This window comes from Podarcis cretensis, assembly GCF_951804945.1.
Source record: "Podarcis cretensis genome assembly, chromosome: 13".
NCBI classification, from domain to species: Eukaryota; Metazoa; Chordata; class Lepidosauria; order Squamata; family Lacertidae; genus Podarcis; species Podarcis cretensis.
The window spans coordinates 32,785,598-32,806,126 of record NC_137182.1 but is presented as its reverse complement, the minus strand read 5'-3'; the positions used below and the strand labels follow the sequence as shown (position 1 = coordinate 32,806,126).

General features: G+C 44.3%; 1 protein-coding gene across 3 annotated transcripts in view; it reads left to right on the top strand.

Moving 5' to 3' along the window:
• Positions 1-17,835, top strand: part of LOC307200120 (uncharacterized protein) — a 38,320-nt gene extending 20,485 nt beyond the window's left edge. The window contains exons 3-15 of one of the 3 annotated variants that reach the window (XM_079948503.1): positions 19-376; positions 2,610-2,840; positions 4,366-4,434; positions 4,743-4,970; positions 5,652-5,741; positions 6,384-6,473; positions 7,548-7,892; positions 8,662-8,772; positions 10,214-10,447; positions 11,010-11,054; positions 11,521-11,613; positions 13,253-13,936; positions 14,677-17,835. In XM_079948503.1, the coding sequence (XP_079804629.1) occupies positions 31-376; positions 2,610-2,840; positions 4,366-4,434; positions 4,743-4,970; positions 5,652-5,741; positions 6,384-6,473; positions 7,548-7,892; positions 8,662-8,772; positions 10,214-10,447; positions 11,010-11,054; positions 11,521-11,613; positions 13,253-13,936; positions 14,677-16,667 (4,557 nt within the window). In that variant the 5' untranslated portion in view covers positions 19-30 and the 3' untranslated portion in view covers positions 16,668-17,835. Of the gene's footprint in view, positions 1-18; positions 377-2,017; positions 2,156-2,609; positions 2,841-4,365; positions 4,435-4,742; positions 4,971-5,651; positions 5,742-6,383; positions 6,474-7,547; positions 7,893-8,661; positions 8,773-10,213; positions 10,448-11,009; positions 11,055-11,520; positions 11,614-13,252; positions 13,937-14,676 lie in introns of those variants that run through there. The other 2 variants (XM_079948505.1, XM_079948504.1) reach the window with 2 other exon arrangements.
• Positions 17,836-20,529: the final 2,694 nt, after the last annotated feature.

The following is a 20,529-nucleotide window of genomic DNA, read 5'->3' as shown; positions in this document are numbered from 1 at the left end:
CTTTGATGTTTCCACCAGGCTTCATGGCTCATGGCCTTGGAAGAGGGGGACCCCAATGCCCTGAAGCACAATGTGCTGCACCTACTGCTCAGAAACCCCCTGGGGCTCAGTTTTGGGGACTTCGCCGGGGCCTTTCACCGGCTGCATGGCTACCAGCTTCAAATCACTCGTCATGGGTACAGCTCGCTCAAGCAGTTTCTGGCTGAAATGAAGGACTTCGTGGTTGTGGAAGATGGTGACTCACAGGTCCCAGTTATAAAGCTAGCAAATGGATTCCATCTTGGTCACTGGGCTGAAGGAAGAGAGAATGGGGTGGACATCTCTGAAGGACCAGCTTCGAGGTCAACAGATGAAGAAGACCCTGGAGGAGAAACAGGTAAATCTATACCTTACGTATTATTATTTTATTTTTTTAATAATATTTATTAACAATTTTTTAAACAATACAGAAAAACATACATCAGTAACATAGTCTTTTCAAATCTCCACATTTCATTCTCATCTTTGGACTTCCTCGCATCTCTTGTTCCTGCATTCTGAACTCATAAATTTTGCTAGCAAATTGTTTACTTGTTTCAATTCATATCATATAATTATCCAATATTAAATCTCAAATTTTAGAATTTAACTCACACTTTTGAAATCTTACTTTTAAAATATTGTTAATCCAAAATTTGTCTTTTCTTTCAATTACGTTCAAATTTATATTCCTTATTACTAATTTGTTGGAACCGTGTTATTACAAATCTTACATCTTTCTTAACATTCATACAATTTACAATGTTTTTGTAGATAATCCTTAAATTTTTCCAGTCCTCCTCCACCAGTTCTTCTCCCAGGTCTCGGATTCTGCCAGTCATCTCAGCCAGTTCCATATAGTCCATCAGTTGCATCTGCCATTCTTCCAGTGTGGGTAAATCTTGAGTTTTCCAGCATTTAGCGATGAGTATCCTTGCTGCTGTTGTAGCATACATAAAAAAAGTTCGATCCTTCTTTTGCACACTCTGGCCGACAATGCCTAAAAGAAAGGCCTCTGGTTTCTTAGGGAAGGTATACTTAAATACCTTTTTCAGCTCATTATATATCATTTCCCAGAAAGCCTTCACTCTAGGGCAAGTCCACCAGAGGTGAAAGAATGTTCCTTCAGCTTCTTTACACTTCCAACATTTATTGTCAGACATATGGTATATCTTTGCAAGCTTGACTGGAGTCATGTACCACCTATATATCATTTTCATAATGTTTTCTTTCAAGGCATTACATGCCGTAAATCTCAAACCTGTGGTCCATAACTTTTCCCAGTCAGCAAACATAATGTTGTACCCTATGTCCTGTGCCCATTTTATCATCGCTGATTTGACCGTTTCATCCTGTGTATTCCATTTTAGCAGCAAGTTATACATTCTTGAAAGTATCTTAGCGCTGGGTTCTAACAGTTCTGTTTCTAGCTTTGATTTTTCCACCTGGAATCCTAATTTTTTATCTGACTTAAAAGCTTCTTTAATCTGAGCATAATGTAACCAATCTCGCACTTTCCCCTCTAGTTTCTCCATACTCTGCAACCTCCAATTGTCTCCATCTTTTTCTATTATTTCCCAATATTTCGGCCATTTGGCCTTCATATTGAGTCTTTTCGGGGCCTTAGCCTCCATTGGTGATAACCACCTTGGGGTCTTGTTTTCCAATAAGTCCTTATATTTTGACCAGACATTGAAGACTGCTTTTCTGCTTTTTTAGTCGTCAGAAAAGCAGTCTATACCTTACGTATTAAAACCATTACTTATTAAGCTTATTAGTCACTTCTTTAACAACACAAAAGTAACTCAAAGCGGCTTACGGCAATAAATAGCATGCACATTAAAACCAGCTCCAAACAAAACAGAAAATCCAAGTCTGTGTTGTTGGAGACTGGCAGCCAAATTTAATTCTCCAATACAAATATTAGCTGTCTTTCTGAGTTAATAAGTAAATACAATTCTGGTTGGCCCTAGGACTCACATCTGCACTAAAACTCATCCATGGAGGAACATGGGAAGATCAGTATCATCCAAACTTGGACTGTCCTGCAAAATATTCCATGAAAGATAGATTCAGACAACCAAATTCAGTACAACGTTGCTGGATGAGAATTGGCAATGTCCAGGAGGCTTTCTAGGTGGTGCTGAGGAGCCTTAATGCTGAGACTCATATAAGGATGTGGGCAATCTGTTCTTAGCTTTCAGGATAGGGTTCCGGAGCCCAGGTACTGCCATAGCAGCATTCCAAGCATCAGGGAGGTGGCATAGAGGGGGAAGAGGGGGCTGGGGAGAAGCTTTCTGTCTAGCCTTTTTGCCAGTGGCAACAGTTACCACTTTCGTGAAGTAATGGAGTTTGGGGGATTATATGTGAATGGGTGTGGAAGGGTGTAGCAGACAGGTAAGTGAATGGGAAGGGGGGCATGGAAAAGACTGGAGCCAGAGGGGGGAATGGTTATAGTGCTTAGCTCATTTTAAGGTTGAGCATTCTGGGTTCTTAAAGATGTCTTTCTAAAAATGAGTTGAGATCTGGATTGTTCTGCATCATATCACTGTCTCAAGGAATTTTGATTTGCAATCTGCATTGTTTGGCAGCTCTGGCAGGAGTCTTGGGGTTGCTCTTCAGTCTTCTAAAGAGGTATCACTCGGGTTTGAGGATTAAGAAACTACAGAAATTGTTTCTTGCTAGTTCTGGAATTGACCTAGAGAAGCTCAGCATTCGTCGAGGCTATGCGGACACACTGGAATTTTTGGAACGGCGAATGCCGAATTTAAACATCACATACCAACAGAACAGACTCAACTGCGTGGTTCAGCTTATTGAAGGTACAAGGCAAAGAAGCTGTATTTGAATTTTTTTTGGTGGGGAGAGATGGGGTTGTTTCTGATCTTCTCAATCATAATTATGTTAAAAAAGCAACTTGGGGGGTCGCAGTTGAAAGTTTTGACTGCCCACTTCATGTAAGATCCAGCCAGGTTCAACATTAGCAGGGCACCAGGCACATTTTGAGCCTAAAGATTCTCTGTTTGCAAACAGCTCCAAAAGTCTGGTTAACATTTTTTGTGCCTGGTTGACACTCAAGGATTATTAAAATGTATGTGCTTTAAAGCCTTGGAAGTATTATGTTTAAAAATACAATGTGTTAACAATAAAGACTAGAGTGTTTTGAAAACAAAAGTATGGCACCAATATTGTAAACAGCAAATTAAACATGTACAGTATTAACAATTTATGCTAAAAATGTGATATTAACAATGTGTCACTTATGTGAATTGCGTATTAATTCATGCTTATCAAATTAATAAATAAAAAGTGTTGCCGCCCCCCCCTCCGGTGGTGACTAGACATTCTGTTTCAGTCACCCACAATCCAGGCCCCAGAAGCCATTTGGCTCCTAGCTTTTCTATCCCATTTTCTAACACTGGATCCAGCATAAGCTCAGTAAGCCAGGTTAAGGAAGCTGTGGCCCTCTAGATATGGTTAGACTTACAGCTCTCAGCAACCCAGCCAGCAGACTGATAGCCATAAAATAATGAGAATTGTAGTCCAGCGACACCTGGAAGGCCACAGATTTTCTACCCTCAATTTAGTATAATGTCCTGTTTCACATCTTGGCCTACCAGGTGTTTTTAGGGAGCCCATGAACAGGTTATGAAGGCAGTAGCCCTTTTCAGATGTTGACAGTTCCCCTCCCTCACCCACAACTGGTATTTAGAGGTATAGCACTTCTAAACCTTTAGGTTCGGTTTAGTTTTCATGGTTAATAGCTGTCGACTTGAATTTGTATTTGTATTGAATTTGTATCTCTGTGTTAACCACAACACAGACAAACAATTTAAAATCTGAGGGGGCGGTTCCGGCTGTTGCTGTGTTGGATTTCCCCATCCATGTTGATGCAGAATTCATCCCCACTCCTAAGATTTATTAAGTGGAGTGAAGCCATATTATGAAGATTTGTTGCTGTTATTTGTAGACCAGTCAATGTACACTTTACAGAGTTTCTTAAGCAATAATTACAGTTCTCTGTCCCAGAGAGTTCACAGGTTACATTTTTGTTAAGGACAAGAGACAAAGAGGGGTGGAGAGGGAAGAGGCCAGACTAACAGAGTGAAATGTGAAGGAAACTCAAAAGTAGAACTAAGGAGTCTTAGAACTGAGACGCTGAATACTAGGCCTTGACCGTTCAGCATGATTAAAAGAGTTCTCTGAGTGTTATATTGAGTACTCTTTTCTCCACTGAGAACAAATTCCTGTGGCTCAAAATTTGCTTCCCCGTTTCCAGTTATTACGCAGATGCTGAGAAACTGATTCTGAAACTGATTCCTGACTGATTTGATTTTTCTCCTATAGATCCCTCTGCACCTTTTTCTTCTGTCAGTACCGAGAACCTTGTGGAAGAACCAGCAAGCGAGACACCAGGTAAAACAGTGAGCTGCTTTGAGTAATGTTGCTGTGTGTGTAAGCGACAAATGACTTACACTTGGCAGGAGACTGGATCGTATGTCCTGTGGTTCCTAGGCCATGGCTTCAATCTCTGATTCTGCAGTAGTTCCGTCAAACTCCTTGCTAAAAGCAAGTTCCTGAACTCATTGTTGTTCATGGGGTATCCATTATCAGTTTCTTTCTAGTCAAGCCTTTCTGCTTACCACACCTGCAGAATCCTGAGAGTGCCGTCATAGTGCAGGGTACAATAGACATGAGAAGTGAATCCACTGCTTTCATTTCAGATCTGTCAGCTGCCTTGGTGCCAATCCGGGCCGTCCTTGAATGCCATCCTAAGGGTCTGAAGGTGAAGAACCTGAAAAAGGCCCTGCTAGAGAATTGTGGATTTGACCTGGAGATGTTCCGCCGTGACCTGGGCTACAATGACACGGTGTCCTGCCTGCAGGATATTCCTGGTCTGATTCTCAGAAACAGCAATAGGAACCGGAATTGCGTCATCCAGCTCGAATCACGTAAGGCAAAGATCGAAATGTTATCACTTGTGAGTTCAACACACACCCCAATTCTGTGACTGTTTTAGAGTGCCAGCCTCATTGTTGGCCTGGGCAAGGGTGTATGAATTGGCTTCAGGGAGAGTACGAGGGCAAGGCTGGGCTCGGTAAGATAGTCTTCAGAAGTAACAGCAATGAGGTAGGTTTTGTCACATGAGGCTCTCCAGTCTCCAGGTGTAGTGGTTAAGAGCGATAGACCTGTAATCTGGGGAACCGAGTTCGCGTCTCCGCTCCTCCACATGCAGCTGCTGGGTGACCTTGGGCTAGTCACACTTCTTTGAAGTCTCTCAGCCCCACTCACAGATTGTTTGTTGTGGGGGAGGAAGGGAAAGGAGAATGTTGGCCGCTTTGAGACTCCTTCGGGTAGTGATAAAGTGGGATATCAAATCCAAACTCTTCTTCTCTTCTTCAGTCTGCCTGGTATTTTGGCTGTCTAATACGCCTTCTTTTTCTTTCTGCCATTCCCATCTTTTAACCTGGCTCGCTGGTGATGTGCAAGCTGGATTTCTCTCTTGATAAGCAAAGAACTACTTGTAAAGCCTGCAAATAGTGTGCAGGCCGTGACGCGTGATTGGCTTATGTCATGTTACTCTGAACACAGAAGGTATGTTTCATAACCTGTCTTTTTATATCACGTCCCAGGTCCCTCTAGCTCAGCTCCTTCCTTGGACTCGGATTTTTCTGTATGCAGCTCACATACCACAACTGATGGGCTAATGAGAAATAACTCTGGTAAGGCTGCCTAGGAATTCTGGATGCAGAGCTGTATCTACACTTGATCCATTAATTGCTCTGTGGGTACTAAAGCCCCATATGAGGCCAAAGATAGACTCTGGTGCCCTTCAAAAGCAGTTAGTTTGAAAGGACTGGGTTTGAATGGGGGGGGGGGAGTCATGCAGCTGACCTATGCAGAGAGGACTCTCTCTTCCCCTTCCCCCCATACACAAACACTTCAGATCTTTGCCTGAAGATTTTCCAAAAGCGGGATGCTAGATAGTCTGCCATAGATCGCATTAGTACATGGCAGCCTCAAGAAAATGTAACAAGAAAATGCTTGACCTGCAAAGTAGCCTAGTTCACCCCTGGGAGGTGGTTGGGGAAGAATACTCAAGGCTGCAGCACCCTGGCCTGAGAGGAGTATCCCACCTTTTCAATGGCAAGAGTTGTTGTTGATGTGGCCCTTTCTGCCAAATGTGATCAGAGACATCCTTTTCAGTCTGTCAGTTCAGTTAAGGTTTGTACAGTGGCTTACTGCTCATGGTTTATCAAGGGGAGCTAAACTGTAGGCCTACGTGTGACCACTTTCATCCTCACTCTGTCCCATGGCCTTCTGCTGACCCACCTCAGCAATACTTTTGTTTTCTCCTCTGGTAGGTTCCCCTAGCCCTGTTCCCTCGCTTGATGCTGGTTTCTCTGCCTGCAACTCAAATTCTGTGCCCCAGACGCTGATGGGAAAGAAGTCTGGTAAGTTTTTGTTTTGAACCCTGAGGTTTCTTTGGTACTGCAAGTAGCATCTGGAATGTGGTACATGGGTGGCTTGTCCTCTTCATTTTGAATTGTGACTCCACTCAACCCCAACCACCACCCCACCTATGCTTAATCTTATCCCCACTACTTCAATCCCATGTCTGTTTAATGTAGATCTTAAGCACTCTAAGTGTGGATAGGTACTTTGCTTCTCTTCATGCAACTCCTAGTTTACAGAGGGAATTCCAGAAATTGCAGCAACCTGAAACATGGCGTCTCAAAATGGCCACCCTGTTGGGGGAAGACTTGGCACCAATAGTCAAGCACTTGGGAGTTTTTCCTATCAGAGGAGACATATAGATATACCCGCCTGGGGGTAAACACCTCCATGTTAGAGATGTAACAAGTCTCCCATTTCAGGTATGTCTCTAGGGCTCTGCGTTTTCTAGCCCATTGCAGCTTTCAGTCAAATTACCTCTCAGAGATGCGACTCTTAGCACATGACTCTGGGCCATTTTTGAAAACCCAAGGCAACAGATGAAGCACTTTCAGCAGTGGGGAACTCCACACTCTGATGGGTCTACGGTGGCTTTCCCACCCAGGCTACCTAACTAAGCTTCAGTTAGGGAGACAAAGTTGCCCGATCCATTCCACCTCCACCCCTGAAAATCCCAAGTATCAGCCAGAGCTCCTCAAAAGCACTGACGCTGCAGAGCAGGTAGCATAGAATAGGAGGGCTGTTATTTTTCCAGTTGCTAGAGGTGAGCATTATGAGGCTAGTCTGTATACGATGTCTGTTGGGGCAACTGGGAGGAGTCTTCCACTTCTGTCCACTTGATGAGAAGGGGGACTGCATTCTCCATTCTCTATACCGAGTACAGCTACGTAGTAGCTATAGAGAACTAGTATAGGATGGCAATTGGCAGCCTAAGCAAATCTCACCCTGGTCATGTGTTAACTAAGTGTCCTGCAGCCTAAGTTTCTTGCAGCCTGAGCCCCAATTCTCCAGTGTGGAGATAAGTAGTATCAACATGATTCACTAGGTTGAAATAGTACATCCTTCCTTTTCAGACCTGGCTGCTGTCTTGGTGCCAATCCTTGATGTTCTTGGAAACCATCCCGCTGGTCTGAATATAAAGACACTGAAGGAAAACCTAGAGAAGAAGCATGGGTTTGACCTAGAGACTTTCAGCCAAGATTTGGGGTATAAAGACGTAATGTATTGCCTCCTGGATGTGCCGGGCCTTCGCTACTCTTTCACAAATGGCAAGTGGCCCGACAGCTGTGTGGTTCAACTTCTCTCCGGTAGTCTTGGCCTCCCCCCTGTCACATTCGGTGCTGGTCCCTCTTTGGATAAATCTCCATCTTCCAAAGGATCAAACACCCTGTCTCAAGACTTAAAGGAAACAAAGCCAGGTGAGATGTCTCTGTGACGGTGAGGCCTAATAACATGTTCCTTTAAAAACCCCTCAAACCATAGACATTTTAAAGTTTGTGGTATGGTTGCCATACGTCCGGGAAATCCTGGGCATGTCCTCTTTTGGGGGACCAACATGCCTATCTGGGGGGATTTTTACATTTCAAAAGGAATGTATAGTTTTTTTGATGGGGGGATTTTTATTTTATTTTTGGGCTTGTGTTGCTTGGGCAGGGGCTGCTCCGCATGCAACAGCTGCTGCCAGCCTGAGGAGGGAAAGAGTACGCACCTATTTCTCTGGCTTGGGCTGCCCTCTTTTTTGCTCTTCCAGATATGGCAACCATAGTTCTTTGGAGCTTAAGTACTGAAGTATATTGTAGTCATGCTCATAACTTTCTGTAAATTGCCGTTATACTGATCCCAAGGGTTTCTTTGCTTTTTTTCTTTTTGGCCAAACTGTGACTAACTTACTTATATGCCACTATATATTTTACTAACTTTATATCGCACCTTTCCTCCAGGGAGCTTAAGGTGTCATGGTTCTCTTCCTTCCCACTTGTATCATCACAACAACCCTGTGAGGTAGGTTAGGCTGAGAGATTGTGGCTGAGAGGGATTTGAACCCAGGTCTCCCAGGTCCAACACCCTGGGTCCAGGTGCAGAAGGAGACAGGATCAAACTGGCATATTTCTATCAAATGGTGTAGGGTTTTTTTGAAATTTGAAAAAAAGCAGAAAAATTGGATTTCCATCTTCCTTTCTCTTCCAGCTTCCTGCCTTTCCACTGTGCCCCAGTCCTGTGCTTCTGTCCCCTTAAATGTGCAACGGCCTGCTGGGAAATCAAAACCCGTGAACCAAAATGTGCTTAAAAAAAAGCCTGGTAAGGCTGCATTTAACTCTGGAGGATTCTGGGTCCGGGTGCAGAAAGAGCACAGAGGCCTGACAGAGGGAGTGAGAGTGTAAAGGCCAGCTAGAGTATTTGTATCACATCCACCATTGATTTGTATGCCTTGGCATTGGGTGAAGTATATCTCTGCAGTCGTGGGACTTGCTTCTGTGTTCTGTGCATATTGGTGTTTGTGCAGGATCACAATTGTGAGTACAGTCCCAGGTATGTTTATTCAGAAATAGACCCTTTCTGCTTACTCTTGCAACCGTAAAGACTAGAAACCTTTTACGTTTTTAGTTGTAAGATTCCTCATGCTTTATAGAATCATAGAATCCGTGGTACACACTGTTCTGGCTTGATTTACTGGTGAAGTAGAGTACGGTCAAACCTTGGTTCCCGAATGGCTTAGTTGCCAAACAAATTGGCTCCTCAGTGCCTCAAACCTGGTAGTAAGTTTTCCAGTTTGCGAACATTTTTTGGAAACCGAACATCTGACGTGGCTTCCATTTGAGTGCAGGAAGCTTCTGTAGCCAATTGGAAGCTTCACTTTGGTTTTTGAACAGTTTCAGGAGTTGAACAGACTCCCAAAATAGATTAAGTTCGAGAACCGAAGTACCATTGTAGTCAGAATGGCAGAGTAGGATTGGGGAGTCCCAGGTTCATTCCCCCACCCAGTCATGAAACTCACTATGTGACTTTGGTCAATTTCTCAGCCTCACAATAACTGTGACCTCACAAGGTTCCTGTAAGGTTGAAAATGGTGAGAGATCCTTGGGAGATTTAGTTATTCTTGGAGTTGTTGGCATCCGTCTGTCTCTAGAGACAACGGAGTGCACCTCAAGCCTGGGCAGTGTGTATGGAGGTCCTGGGATACCCAGATGACAAGACCCCCACCCCTTTGGCCTTGCTGATATGGTCCATAGGAAAGCAGAGCAAAACATTTGACACCAGCTTGGTTGCAGGAGTTGCCAGAATGAAGCATAAAAGACGCCATCAAACCATTTTAGTGACTCCAAATTTGTGTAGGGTTTACTCCTTAGCCTTTTCTTCTTCCTGAAATCAATGGCACATGTCTGGTGATGGCTTAGTCCTTCAATTGTAGAAGAATATTGGCCTCTTCCTGATCGGTAACACTCCCAAAGTGTATTGACATTTTAAAGAAAACATTGTGTTAATATTTGACTTGGTGCGCAGATTTTTTCTGAGGTTTATTTAACAGGATTAGATTTCTCAAAGTAGTTTGTGACATTTTATAAAATACAACCAATATGCCAGGAATCCTAAGAATGAAAGTGAAACAAAACAGCAAGCTTGGCTGGAGCAGGAGCAGCACCATATATTTCTTCCCAGTTGCTTTTCCTTTGCTCCATCTTTGCTTGCTGCTGCTACCTCACTCTAGTCTTCATGCTAATATGCTTTTTCCCTCCTCTAGCTTCGCTGACAGATGTCTTGGCATTACTCACAAACCTCATAAGCACATACAACGAAGGTCTGAGGGTTGAGAAAGTGCAGGAGCTCCTGCTGGCCAAGAAAAAAATTGACCTGGAGAAGTTCAGCATTGACCAAGGCCACAAGGACGCGCTGGAGTTTTTGGAGCATCAAATGCCTAACTTAAACATCAGATACCGAGAGGACAGACTTAAATGTGTTGTTTCAATTGGATCAGGTGAATTTTGGAGGGGGAAAGATTGACTGCAACATTCCACTCCCATGTTGTCTGGGATAGCCAGCAAAGCTAGATTGCATTTTGGTTCCTGGTCTCGTAACCACCAAATCTGAATTCTTTCCTGAGCCAGAACCAAACAGGAGATGAGATTCAATGCTCCTTTGCTCTAAAGTTGCATGCTTTACTGAATATAGTGGGACTTCACAATGCAATTCAAATGACTCAGAAGTAAGTCACAAGAATTATATACCATTGCAGCCATGGGGTTTATTTTTAAAAAACCAACAAATTGCCAAATGATATATTATTCCATAAGCAGATATATTATTCCAATATCCGATTCAGTCCTTATCACCACCAGCAACTTACTTTTGCTCATCTATTCATAGAGTTGATTTAATTTGTCAGCTTTGGTCATCTGGTGAAATAACTTCCTTCAAATTGAACCAATAATCGTTAGCTCTCAGTTGGTCTCTCAGTTGCATTGGGAAAGTCCTGTTTGTCTGAAATCAGGCTTGAGAATCAACACAGGCTTCTTCCCCCTTCCCTTTCTCCAACTTAGGAAAAAGCGAAACGAAAAAGAAGCAGAAAAAGAAAATGGCAAAATGTAAGTCGAAGTCAGAAAAGTCTGCAATGCTACTGTCCAATTCAGCATAATTTCTGCATGTCTCCCAGTAATGGCTAGTTCATGGAACAACCACTTAAGTATCTGTTCTGTTCTGTTTTTCGCCTCAAACCTGGACGTTTTTTCTTTTTGGGATGTTTTTGGGTAACTTCTGGGTTTGGTCCAATGCACAAGTGTGCCGTCGCACACTTACTGGATAGGCATAAACCGGTTGTGGCCTGTACCTAACTTTAGACGCACAACTCTGCTGAGCCCTTCACTGGTCATGGAATCTTTTGGGTTGGAAGGAAACCAACCGCTTGTCAGTGCAGGAAATCAACTACAGCATTCCTCATAATGTGGCCATCCAGCCTCTGCTTCATTAGAGAAAGAGAACTATTACTGCTTGGACTATGTAAACATCCCTCCTGGTTAATATGACTATTTCTGTTCCTCTCTTCTCGTTTAGGTCCTGGTGTTAAGACTGCCCCTCCTCTGCTTGTTGCCCCTGTGCCTCTCTTGCATCCAGCAAAAGTGGTCCAGCAAGCAAACTGTGCACCAGGTAAATCTCCAAGGTGACTCCTTTCTGTTCTCGCCCATGCAGGGATGGTGATGCAGGAGAACAATAGTTTAAGTCACAGAGAGCACAGTTTGTACTGACAGACAAATTGAGCTAACTTTCTAAGATGGTTTACAGAGATGATTTATTTTCTGTAGATGGTAAGTAATCTGGAAATCCATCTTGCTTGCTAGGGCATGTGTTGACTGTTACGAGGTCTTCAAAAGATGAAACAGTTGCCGCTTCCTAATAAGTCTTAGTCATCCTTAGACATGGCACTAGCATCATTCTATAATGCTTAAAGAATGGTTCCTTAATGACCAAAGGATGCCATAATTCACATTATTATGGTGGTCATTAATGTGGTCATTAATTTGACCACACATAGTAAGAAAATCTAGGCAGGATACAACATAACTTATAATTGGATCCAGTCAATGAAAGGAGATCAATGGACTACTATTTAGGCAAGAGCCATGGAAATTAATGATCACGACTAAGTTACATCCATTAATTTCAGCGAGTCAGCTTTGAGTAAAACCACCGTCTCTATGCAGCTGTCTCTGTGCCATTTAAACTTACAGTGGACATTCTTTTAAGGATGGTTCAGCTGCCATTCGGGAATTGAAAGGGTTTTGTAATATATTGGCATTAATCGGCACAGGGCAGGATTCTGTTGTAGCTGGTAACTCATTAAAAGGTTGCCATTTCTCTCCATTTGTCTGGCTAGAACAAATACAATGTTTTTGCTCATGGATTCCTTTGTAGTCAAACTGTCCTTCTCAGAGTCTTAGCTGACCTTGGAACATGGAGATTCCATAGGCAAATAACAGAGAGATGATAAAAGACCAAGGGGAAAACTGGGAAATAGATAGTTAACACAGTCAGCAGCACTAAGATACGCACAGTTCTATGGTTCGTTCAAATTTCTTCACATCATTGAATTTTTTGGAAGCTGTCCTCTACCAAGACCGATCATTTGGACCATCCCGTTCAGTATTGTCTACTGATCCATCAGTTCTCCAGGATTTCAGGCAGGAGTATTTTTCCAGGCTTCCTGAAGATGCTGGGGATTATTATTATTATACTGCCCTTCATCCAAGGATCACAGGGTGGGTTACAATATAAAAACACAAGTTCAGGAGTACCCAGTGTGGTGCCATGCATATGTTTTGAGCTACAGCTCCCATCATCCCTGGCCAGCAGCAAAACTGGCTGGATCTGACGGGAATTGTAATCCACAACATCTGGAAAGCACGGAATCCCTTCAGGGCTGCCAACTCTCTTGTAAACCTACCTGTGAAGGCTCTTCTTTGTGTGCTCCCATCTTATGAAGCATTGTTGGTACCAACAAGCTTCTCTGGAGCGGCATCAAAGCTGTAGAATTTTCTCCCCTTCAGAAGTTCACCTTTCTCTTTATTGACTTTTTGATCCCAAGTCACAGCAGTTGTCTGCTCTTGCGCCTTGTGTTCTGTTTGGTGGTGGTGCTGATACCAGCAGGGTGTCTTTAAAACCATATAGATAGATATATGTAGTACTACCTTGGGGGCTTTTGGCAGAGACATTAGTTACAAATATTTTTCAGCAAACAAACATCCTCTGTTGACTGACCCAGCAGTAATGGCCTTCTTTTTTTTCTTAGACTTTGGTGGCATCTTTAAACCTTCGTTCAACATCTGCAATCCCTCTGGAAGTAAATCACAGAATTGGAGCCCGCCTGTTCCAGCTGCTTTTGTGTCCCCAGGAGTGCAGAACTGGCTCAACAACAGCAGCATGCATTTCCCATCTGCCACTTTTCCATTTTTTCCACCCTCCCAGGAGCCTCGTAGTGCTTTGTCAAGCAAGACCAACAGTTCCTTCCAGGCTCCCTCTGGCATTCTTCCACATCAGCCACCTCCCTCTGGCATTCTTCCACATCAGCCACCTCCCTCTGGCATTCTTCCACATCAGCCACCTCCCTCCGGCATTCTTCTCCATCAGCCAAGTGCATGGCAGTCTGGTGGGCCATCACCACTAGCCAAAGAGGTACACTCACGGGATAACCAGCTGCCCAGAGAATCCAACTTGAGGAACTCACAGCCTTCTAAGGACCTGGAAGAACTGAAACAGCGGGTGGCCCACATCCTGGCCATGCACCCCGAGGGCATGTCGCTCTTCCAATTCCGTGCTGCCTACAGCACTGCCTATCAGCAGCACCTGCCGCTTGGCAATGCTTCCTCTGCCAAACAGTGCCTGCTGGAGATGCCTGATATTGTTCGCCTGGAGGGCTGTGGAGTCCAAACATTGCTACTACCTGTGTCTGCTAAAGCGTCACCTGTCAAATCCAGTAAGTGCTTTTCATTTGCAGCGTCTTTTGTTATCTTTACTATGATTTTCATATTGTTTGCAATATAGATCTAATTTTTGCCAATTGCCATGAGACTTTTGGGGGGTGGGTTTGGGATGGGTTTTCGGAAGACATCTGTGTGAGAATTTGTTTGGTGTGTGGAGATCAGTTCCCGCTGATCAACGCACTGTCTTCGCAGTAAGGCTCTATTCCGATGGCATGAGTATCATGACGACTGGCAGATTCTTATTATCTGCTGCAGCCTTCATCTGCCTTCACAGCCATTGTAACATACTGCTTGTTATCTTCAGCCTGTTCTGCTGCTGAAGACTTCTTGGATCATTCTTTGTCTAGCTTCTCCCCTTTGACCACGTTGGGTGACCCAACTGGGAGTGTGACTCCCAATGGCATTGCTCACAAGGATCATGGGAACGTACAAGCCCACTCACCATGACAAGGTGATGATCCTGTGAGTGAATTGGCCTCCACAGTCACTTACTGATACACATTCATGGAAGACACTCTTGCTTGGCTAGGAGTGATCATCAAAGAGAAAGAAATATCTAGTTTAAAAATGAACAAACAGTTCCCCCGCTAACAGCATCTAGATCTAGCTTACTCCAGTTTTTCCATATGAGGCTTCAAGAAAGAACCACTTGACCTTTCTGTTTCCCCCCCTCCTGTTTCTAACTGCAGCTGTGATCCTTCTCTCTTAACAGTAAATATTGTTGTTGTTTCAGATCAGCCTGTCCCATCTGAAGTGGAAAATGCTGCAGTGGCTCCTTGTCAGTCGCTGCCCCAAACTATGGCATCAGCTGAACCTGTAGTAAGTCCCAAGCCTGCCCCTCTTCCCAAGGCTCCAGGGGTACCACAGCCCCACTCCACTTTCCTCCGGGCTTCAGACCCCCTCGAAAAGCAAGGTGATAAGGAGTCCTGCATTCTACCCAAGGGCCATCTCAAGGAGATACCAAAAACAGCATCTCCTTTGCAAGAGCATGAGAGGGCCACAGCCAATTCGAGAGACCTTTCAGGCCATCCTGATTTGTCCAAAGTGCAAGACTCTGCAGTGACTCCTGACCACTCCCCACCTAAAAACAAGCCTTTGGTTGTTCCCAAGTTCTCTCTAAATACTGCACTTCGCAAGCCTCAGCCCCATCTCTCTCTCCTCCAGCCTTCTGAATGTCTTGGACCACCAGCCAACAAGGAAATTAGTACTTTACCTGGGACTCCCAAACCAGTAGCTCCTGTGGGAGAGATGACACTCAAGCTGATAGACACTCCCAACTCTCCTGTAGTTTACCCAGTGGATTCCCAAGCCACCAGAAGGGATGAGAATTTGAAATCTGACAGCATTGGCTCCAGGCCTGCACATCTGGTTAACCATTGGTTTTTTAACAATACTACACCACCCACCTCCATCTTTCAGCCTGTCTCTACGGGTCCTGGAGCATGGGCTCAGCCAGTTGTATACCCGCCTGTCACATTTATTCCAGAGATGCCTCCTCTCTACCCAGCACCATTCATACCAGTTTCTGTAAAACCCTCTGGGATACAGTTTCAGAAGACTCCACCACAGACGCTGCCTGCCCAACCTGTGCCTCCAGCTAGCCAGACTCAGCCTCCCACACAAATTCAGCAGCAGAGGTCCTATTCTTCTGCAGTTTCGGGACAAGATTCCATTTTTCAGGAGCAGGTACCACCCAGAACCGCAGGACTCCCCCATAGTTTGACTCCCGCAGGGACGTTTCCTACTTCCTTACCTTCTCAAAACACAGCTAGCCTCCACTCGCCCAAATCTCGGACTGTCTACCAATCAGAATGCCACCACCATACATGGCTAGATGGTCTGCAGCACAGTTCTGTCCCTGTGGCAGATCAAAATCTTGTGGCTGCGCCCTCAGACAAAGTACCTTCTAAGTCTCCAACATCCACACATTGGGGGAAGTATGATGGTGTGGACTCTCCTGTAACCTCAAGCATGCAGCCGCTCAGTTCGCAGTCTGCTTCTACCAACACAACCCAGCGGTCCTCTGGATCTTATGCTGCTGTTAGTCCCAGCAGTAATTCTGACTCTCTGCCTTCTGACTCTTGGCCCTTGGTGCATCAGCAAAAAATTGTTAGCAAGAACTATGCCATAAGCTCCTCAAGCACAGGACCTGCAAGCTCACCACCTTCCCCTCTAGAAACCACCACCACCACACCACCTCTGCAGCCGCTGGGCACCTCTTCTTGGATCAACGGTAATTCTGATGCTCTGTGCTCCGAGTCATGGGCCCTCATTAGCCAGCAACGGTATGTAAGTGTGACCTCAAGCACAAGATCAGCACACCCATCCCCTTCGCCTCTGGAAACCATGACCACCCTATCCTGGCAGCCCTCATCATATACTTCAGCTGGAACGAACAGAAATTTGGATGCTTCTAAGGCTCAGGCCCTCATGCAACAGCACCAGCATGCTAGTTTGAGTTCCGTGACCACTGCAAGCCCACAATCGGCGAAACCACCACCTTCCCCTCGAGAAACCAGCACCCCATCCCTGCAGCCCTCCTATGCTCTTCATGCCAGCATGGATTATGGTTCTCCTAGCCAAAATCTGCCCACGGTTTCCAAAGAAGCTGAGCAGAAGCAGGGCCGTCCTCGTGCCTCTTTGCTAGGAAAACCAGCAACTTATTCATTTACTCCCCCGAGCAGTCCTCCTCCCAAAAACTTTGATAAATGCATTCTCCTATAATAGCAAGCGTTAAGGAAGTGTTCTGTGAAATCATTCACACCCAGAGGTGTTTTTCTCCCCCTCCTTCCCCAGGGTGGAGGGTAGGAATGACATACCAAGTGGGCTGAGTGCATTCAGAACCCGCAAGCAAAAACCTCTTGTGCTCTGTTTGCCCACCTAGTAAATGCCAGGTGTAGGGAATCTTGGCTTGTTCCTGGATGTTGGCAATCTGTTCCCAGGGAATTGCAATTTCAGTTCCTGAAATGCCATCCTGTGGCACAGCTTTTCCTATCTGCATCCTGTGCTCAAGCATAAAATGGGAGTGCAGGAAGAGCCTATGGGGGCAGAGTGACCTTGAACCCCAAAATGATGGAAGGCTGACACAGGCTTCTTTTACAAACAATGCCTTATAGATAGTCCAGTGTGTATTCCTTTCTTGACCAACATAATGCAATGTTCAAAGTTTCAGACTAGGTTCAAATTGCCACTAAACTACAAAGACTGAGGTTCAAGTTGCCATTCAGCTATGTAGGTTGTTACAATCTCTTGGGCCAGTCATTCCTCCTCACAGTATGGTTGTGAGGATTTTTTAAAAATAGGAATATCTGTGCTGCCCTGAGCTTGGAGGAAAGGCAAGGTAAAAATTAAATAAGAAAAGTTTTTTAATAATGTTCTCTGAATTTCAATTCCATGACTATACATTATGCAGATGAAGCAAACAACACAGAGTTGCTTATATTGCATAATTTCTCAGTTGATGGGGAAGGACAAGAAACAGAGTACTGATCCCTTGAAACCCTTGTCAGCTCCCTTTAGGCTTCTGAGATTTTATCTGGCATTGCCTGCACATCTCCCATATTATTTTTACAGCAATATGGACTACAAACTTCTCTTTTTTAAAAAACAACAACACCGCCACTTTAGATTTTTAGGGTATGAAATGCTGTCTTCAATATACAACCTGGCTAAAAGGCATGTCTACTAGGTCGTCTTCAAACCCTATTACTGGAAACAAAGAGATCGCATCATCAATTAACTGTTCTAATCACTGGAAGAAGTGGTGGTAGTGGTGTATCATTGATGCATATTTTAATAACTGAAGTAATTTGAAATACTTGTATCAACCATAAATAAAGAATATCTTGGAATGTAGTTGGGAAAGAATAAAAGAGTGAAATATTGCTGAGAATTAAGTGGTACTTTAAATAAACAACTTTGAAAGCAATGTCTTCATTAGGTATAAGAGATACTGCTATTTATTTGTTAACTGCAACAAGGGCTGTTCTGGTTATTAAGTGATCCTCTTCTGAGTCAAGGTTTACTACTTATTAACCTTGAGAAACTGCCTCATGAAAGATTGGTGGGTTAAGATGTGCGTATACAGGAAATATTTAGAAAGACTTGAACTCACTCCAGATAAACCACTTTTATGCATGAAATTATGAGGATCAGTTTAGCTTATTATCCCCTCCCCCTTCTTGTGAGCACAAATTTAATGCAGTATTAATACTAGCACACTCCCATCATTAGGGCCAACAATTTCATCTACACTCTGAAAATAGGCTGTAGCTTTTAGGTCTATGAAGCTTACTCCATTGAGCTAATGCTAACCAGAAAGAACTAGGAACAGACCAGGAGTAAAATAAATTGGAAAGCTTAATTACAATCACTAAAGAAATGATGGAAGTATGCAGACTCAGCAATAGCTAAGAACAAAATAAAAATATATAAATGAAACAGAGTAGTCTATAAAAAGAAAAGCACCATAATTGACACAAAGAAACCAAGTAGGTAGTTAGCAATTGTTGGCCACCGTCTTGTTTCAAGGGACTATGGAGTGTGCTGCTGGGGATGAAGTCAAACTGCTGGAGCATCGCAACTCCTCCTGTGGCTACAGAGACCAGTAGCTTGTAACTGCTGCTTACATTATGTTTTTGCTGCTGTGTATGGAGGTCCTGGGATGCCCAGACCACAAAACATACCCCTCAACTTCATTGATTTGGTCCAAAGGAAAGCAGAGCAATGCATTTGGCACCAGCGTGGCTGCAGGAGGTGCCTGAAGGAGGCGTGCAAGGCCCCATCCAATCATTTTAGGGACTCCACTCCAGATTTGTGCAGGGTTTACTCCTTAGCCTTTTCCTCACCCAAAGATGTCCTGCAAGGTAGCAGGTACAGATTTTTCCTCAGGATTTATTTGGGAAGTCTTTCTCATGAATGAGTATAGCTGCGAGGCAGCAGAGGTTTAGGATCAGTTTTCCTTCTCCTGAATGAGCTACCTTCCAAGGCTGGTGAGTCCCATTTGCCCATCATTTCCTTCTGCATGTGGAGTAACCACCTTCTTGATCATTGGACCCACTATTGGTCTCCTCTACTCAATCAGTTGGAGCCTGTCTTAGCATGCAAGGGAAGCTCCTAACTCACTGAGGGTTTCTTCTTTGGCGATCACTTGTAGCCGAGTAAGATTGTCTTCCATGAACATGGTTTTAACAATGAGTCCATAAGTGACTGTGGAGGCCAATTCTGGATCCACATGTCCTTCCACAGTGGGGACATAGGTTTATGGGTGGGAGTTGATCATGGTGAGGGTTTGTGAAGTGTGCCGCCTTCGAACGTTTCTCCCTTTCGTCCTGAGTTTGAGCATCTTCAAAGCCCATGACACCTTTGGTAAAGGGTGTACTCCAATTGCAGCGCTCGCAGGCTAGTGTTTCCCAGTTGTCGGTGTTTATGCTACATTTTTTAAAGATTTGCCTTGAGAGTTTTTAAACCTCTTGTTGACCACCAGCATTATGCTTTCCATTTTTAAGTTCGGAGTAGAGTAGTTGCTTTGGAAGATGATAATTGGGCATCCGCACAGCATGACCAGTCTAACGAATTTGATGTTGAAGAATCATTGCTTGGACATGGGTGATCTTTGCTGCTTCCAGTACACTGGCATTAGTTCGCCTGTTTTCCCAGGTGATGTGTGAAATTTTTTGGAGACACTATTGGTGGAATCTTTCGAGGAGTTGGAGAAAGTGGTCAACGTTTCGCAAACATACAGTAAGGTTGGTAGTATTGTACAATAGCTTTGTAAACAAGCATTTTGGTTTCCCTGAGAATGTCCCGGTCCTCAAACACTCCACTTCAATCAGGAGAAAGCTGCTGAGGGTTGGAGACCCATTGGCTACCCTCACCTGGTTTAGCTGGCCAGTTGAAGCTTTTTTCCCAGGGTGTAGATGCTGTCACATGCTGACAGCTTCTCGGAGCTGCAGGTGAGAGCCAAGTGCAGGATGAGGAATAAAGGTGGACAAACTACCTCAGAAGGAGCATGGTGTGTCCCCCACTAGAGATACTTTTGTTGTTTAGTCGTGTCTGACTCTTCGTGACCCCATGGACCAGAGCATGCCAGGCACTCCTGTCATCCACTGCCTCCCACAGTTTGGTCAAATTCATGTTAGTAGCTTTGAGAACACACACTAACCATCTCGTCCTCTGGCGCATTCTTCTTGTGCCCTCAATCCTTCCCAGCATCAGGGTCTTCTCATGAGGTGGCCGAAGTATTGGCGCCTCAGCTCCCTCTCCAAGGGAGACAAGATACTGCCCCTCCCCTAACACCCCATACACCCCCAAGAAACGTGGAAGCAGGAGATGTCACAGGTTACCTTAGTGACTGAGGCAATAATTAATGTATATTACGAACGCCTGATTTTAACCCTCCTAGAAACCTTTTCCAGCTCATACTGGTTTAAAATCATTCAGAGTAATTGAATTGAGACCCATTTGTATCCAAATGCACACAGGATTGCAGATTTAAGTTTCTCAGCAGAGCTTAGAATCATAGAATCATAGAGTTGGAAGAGACCACAAGGGCCATCGAGTCCAACCCCCTGCCAAGCAGGAAACA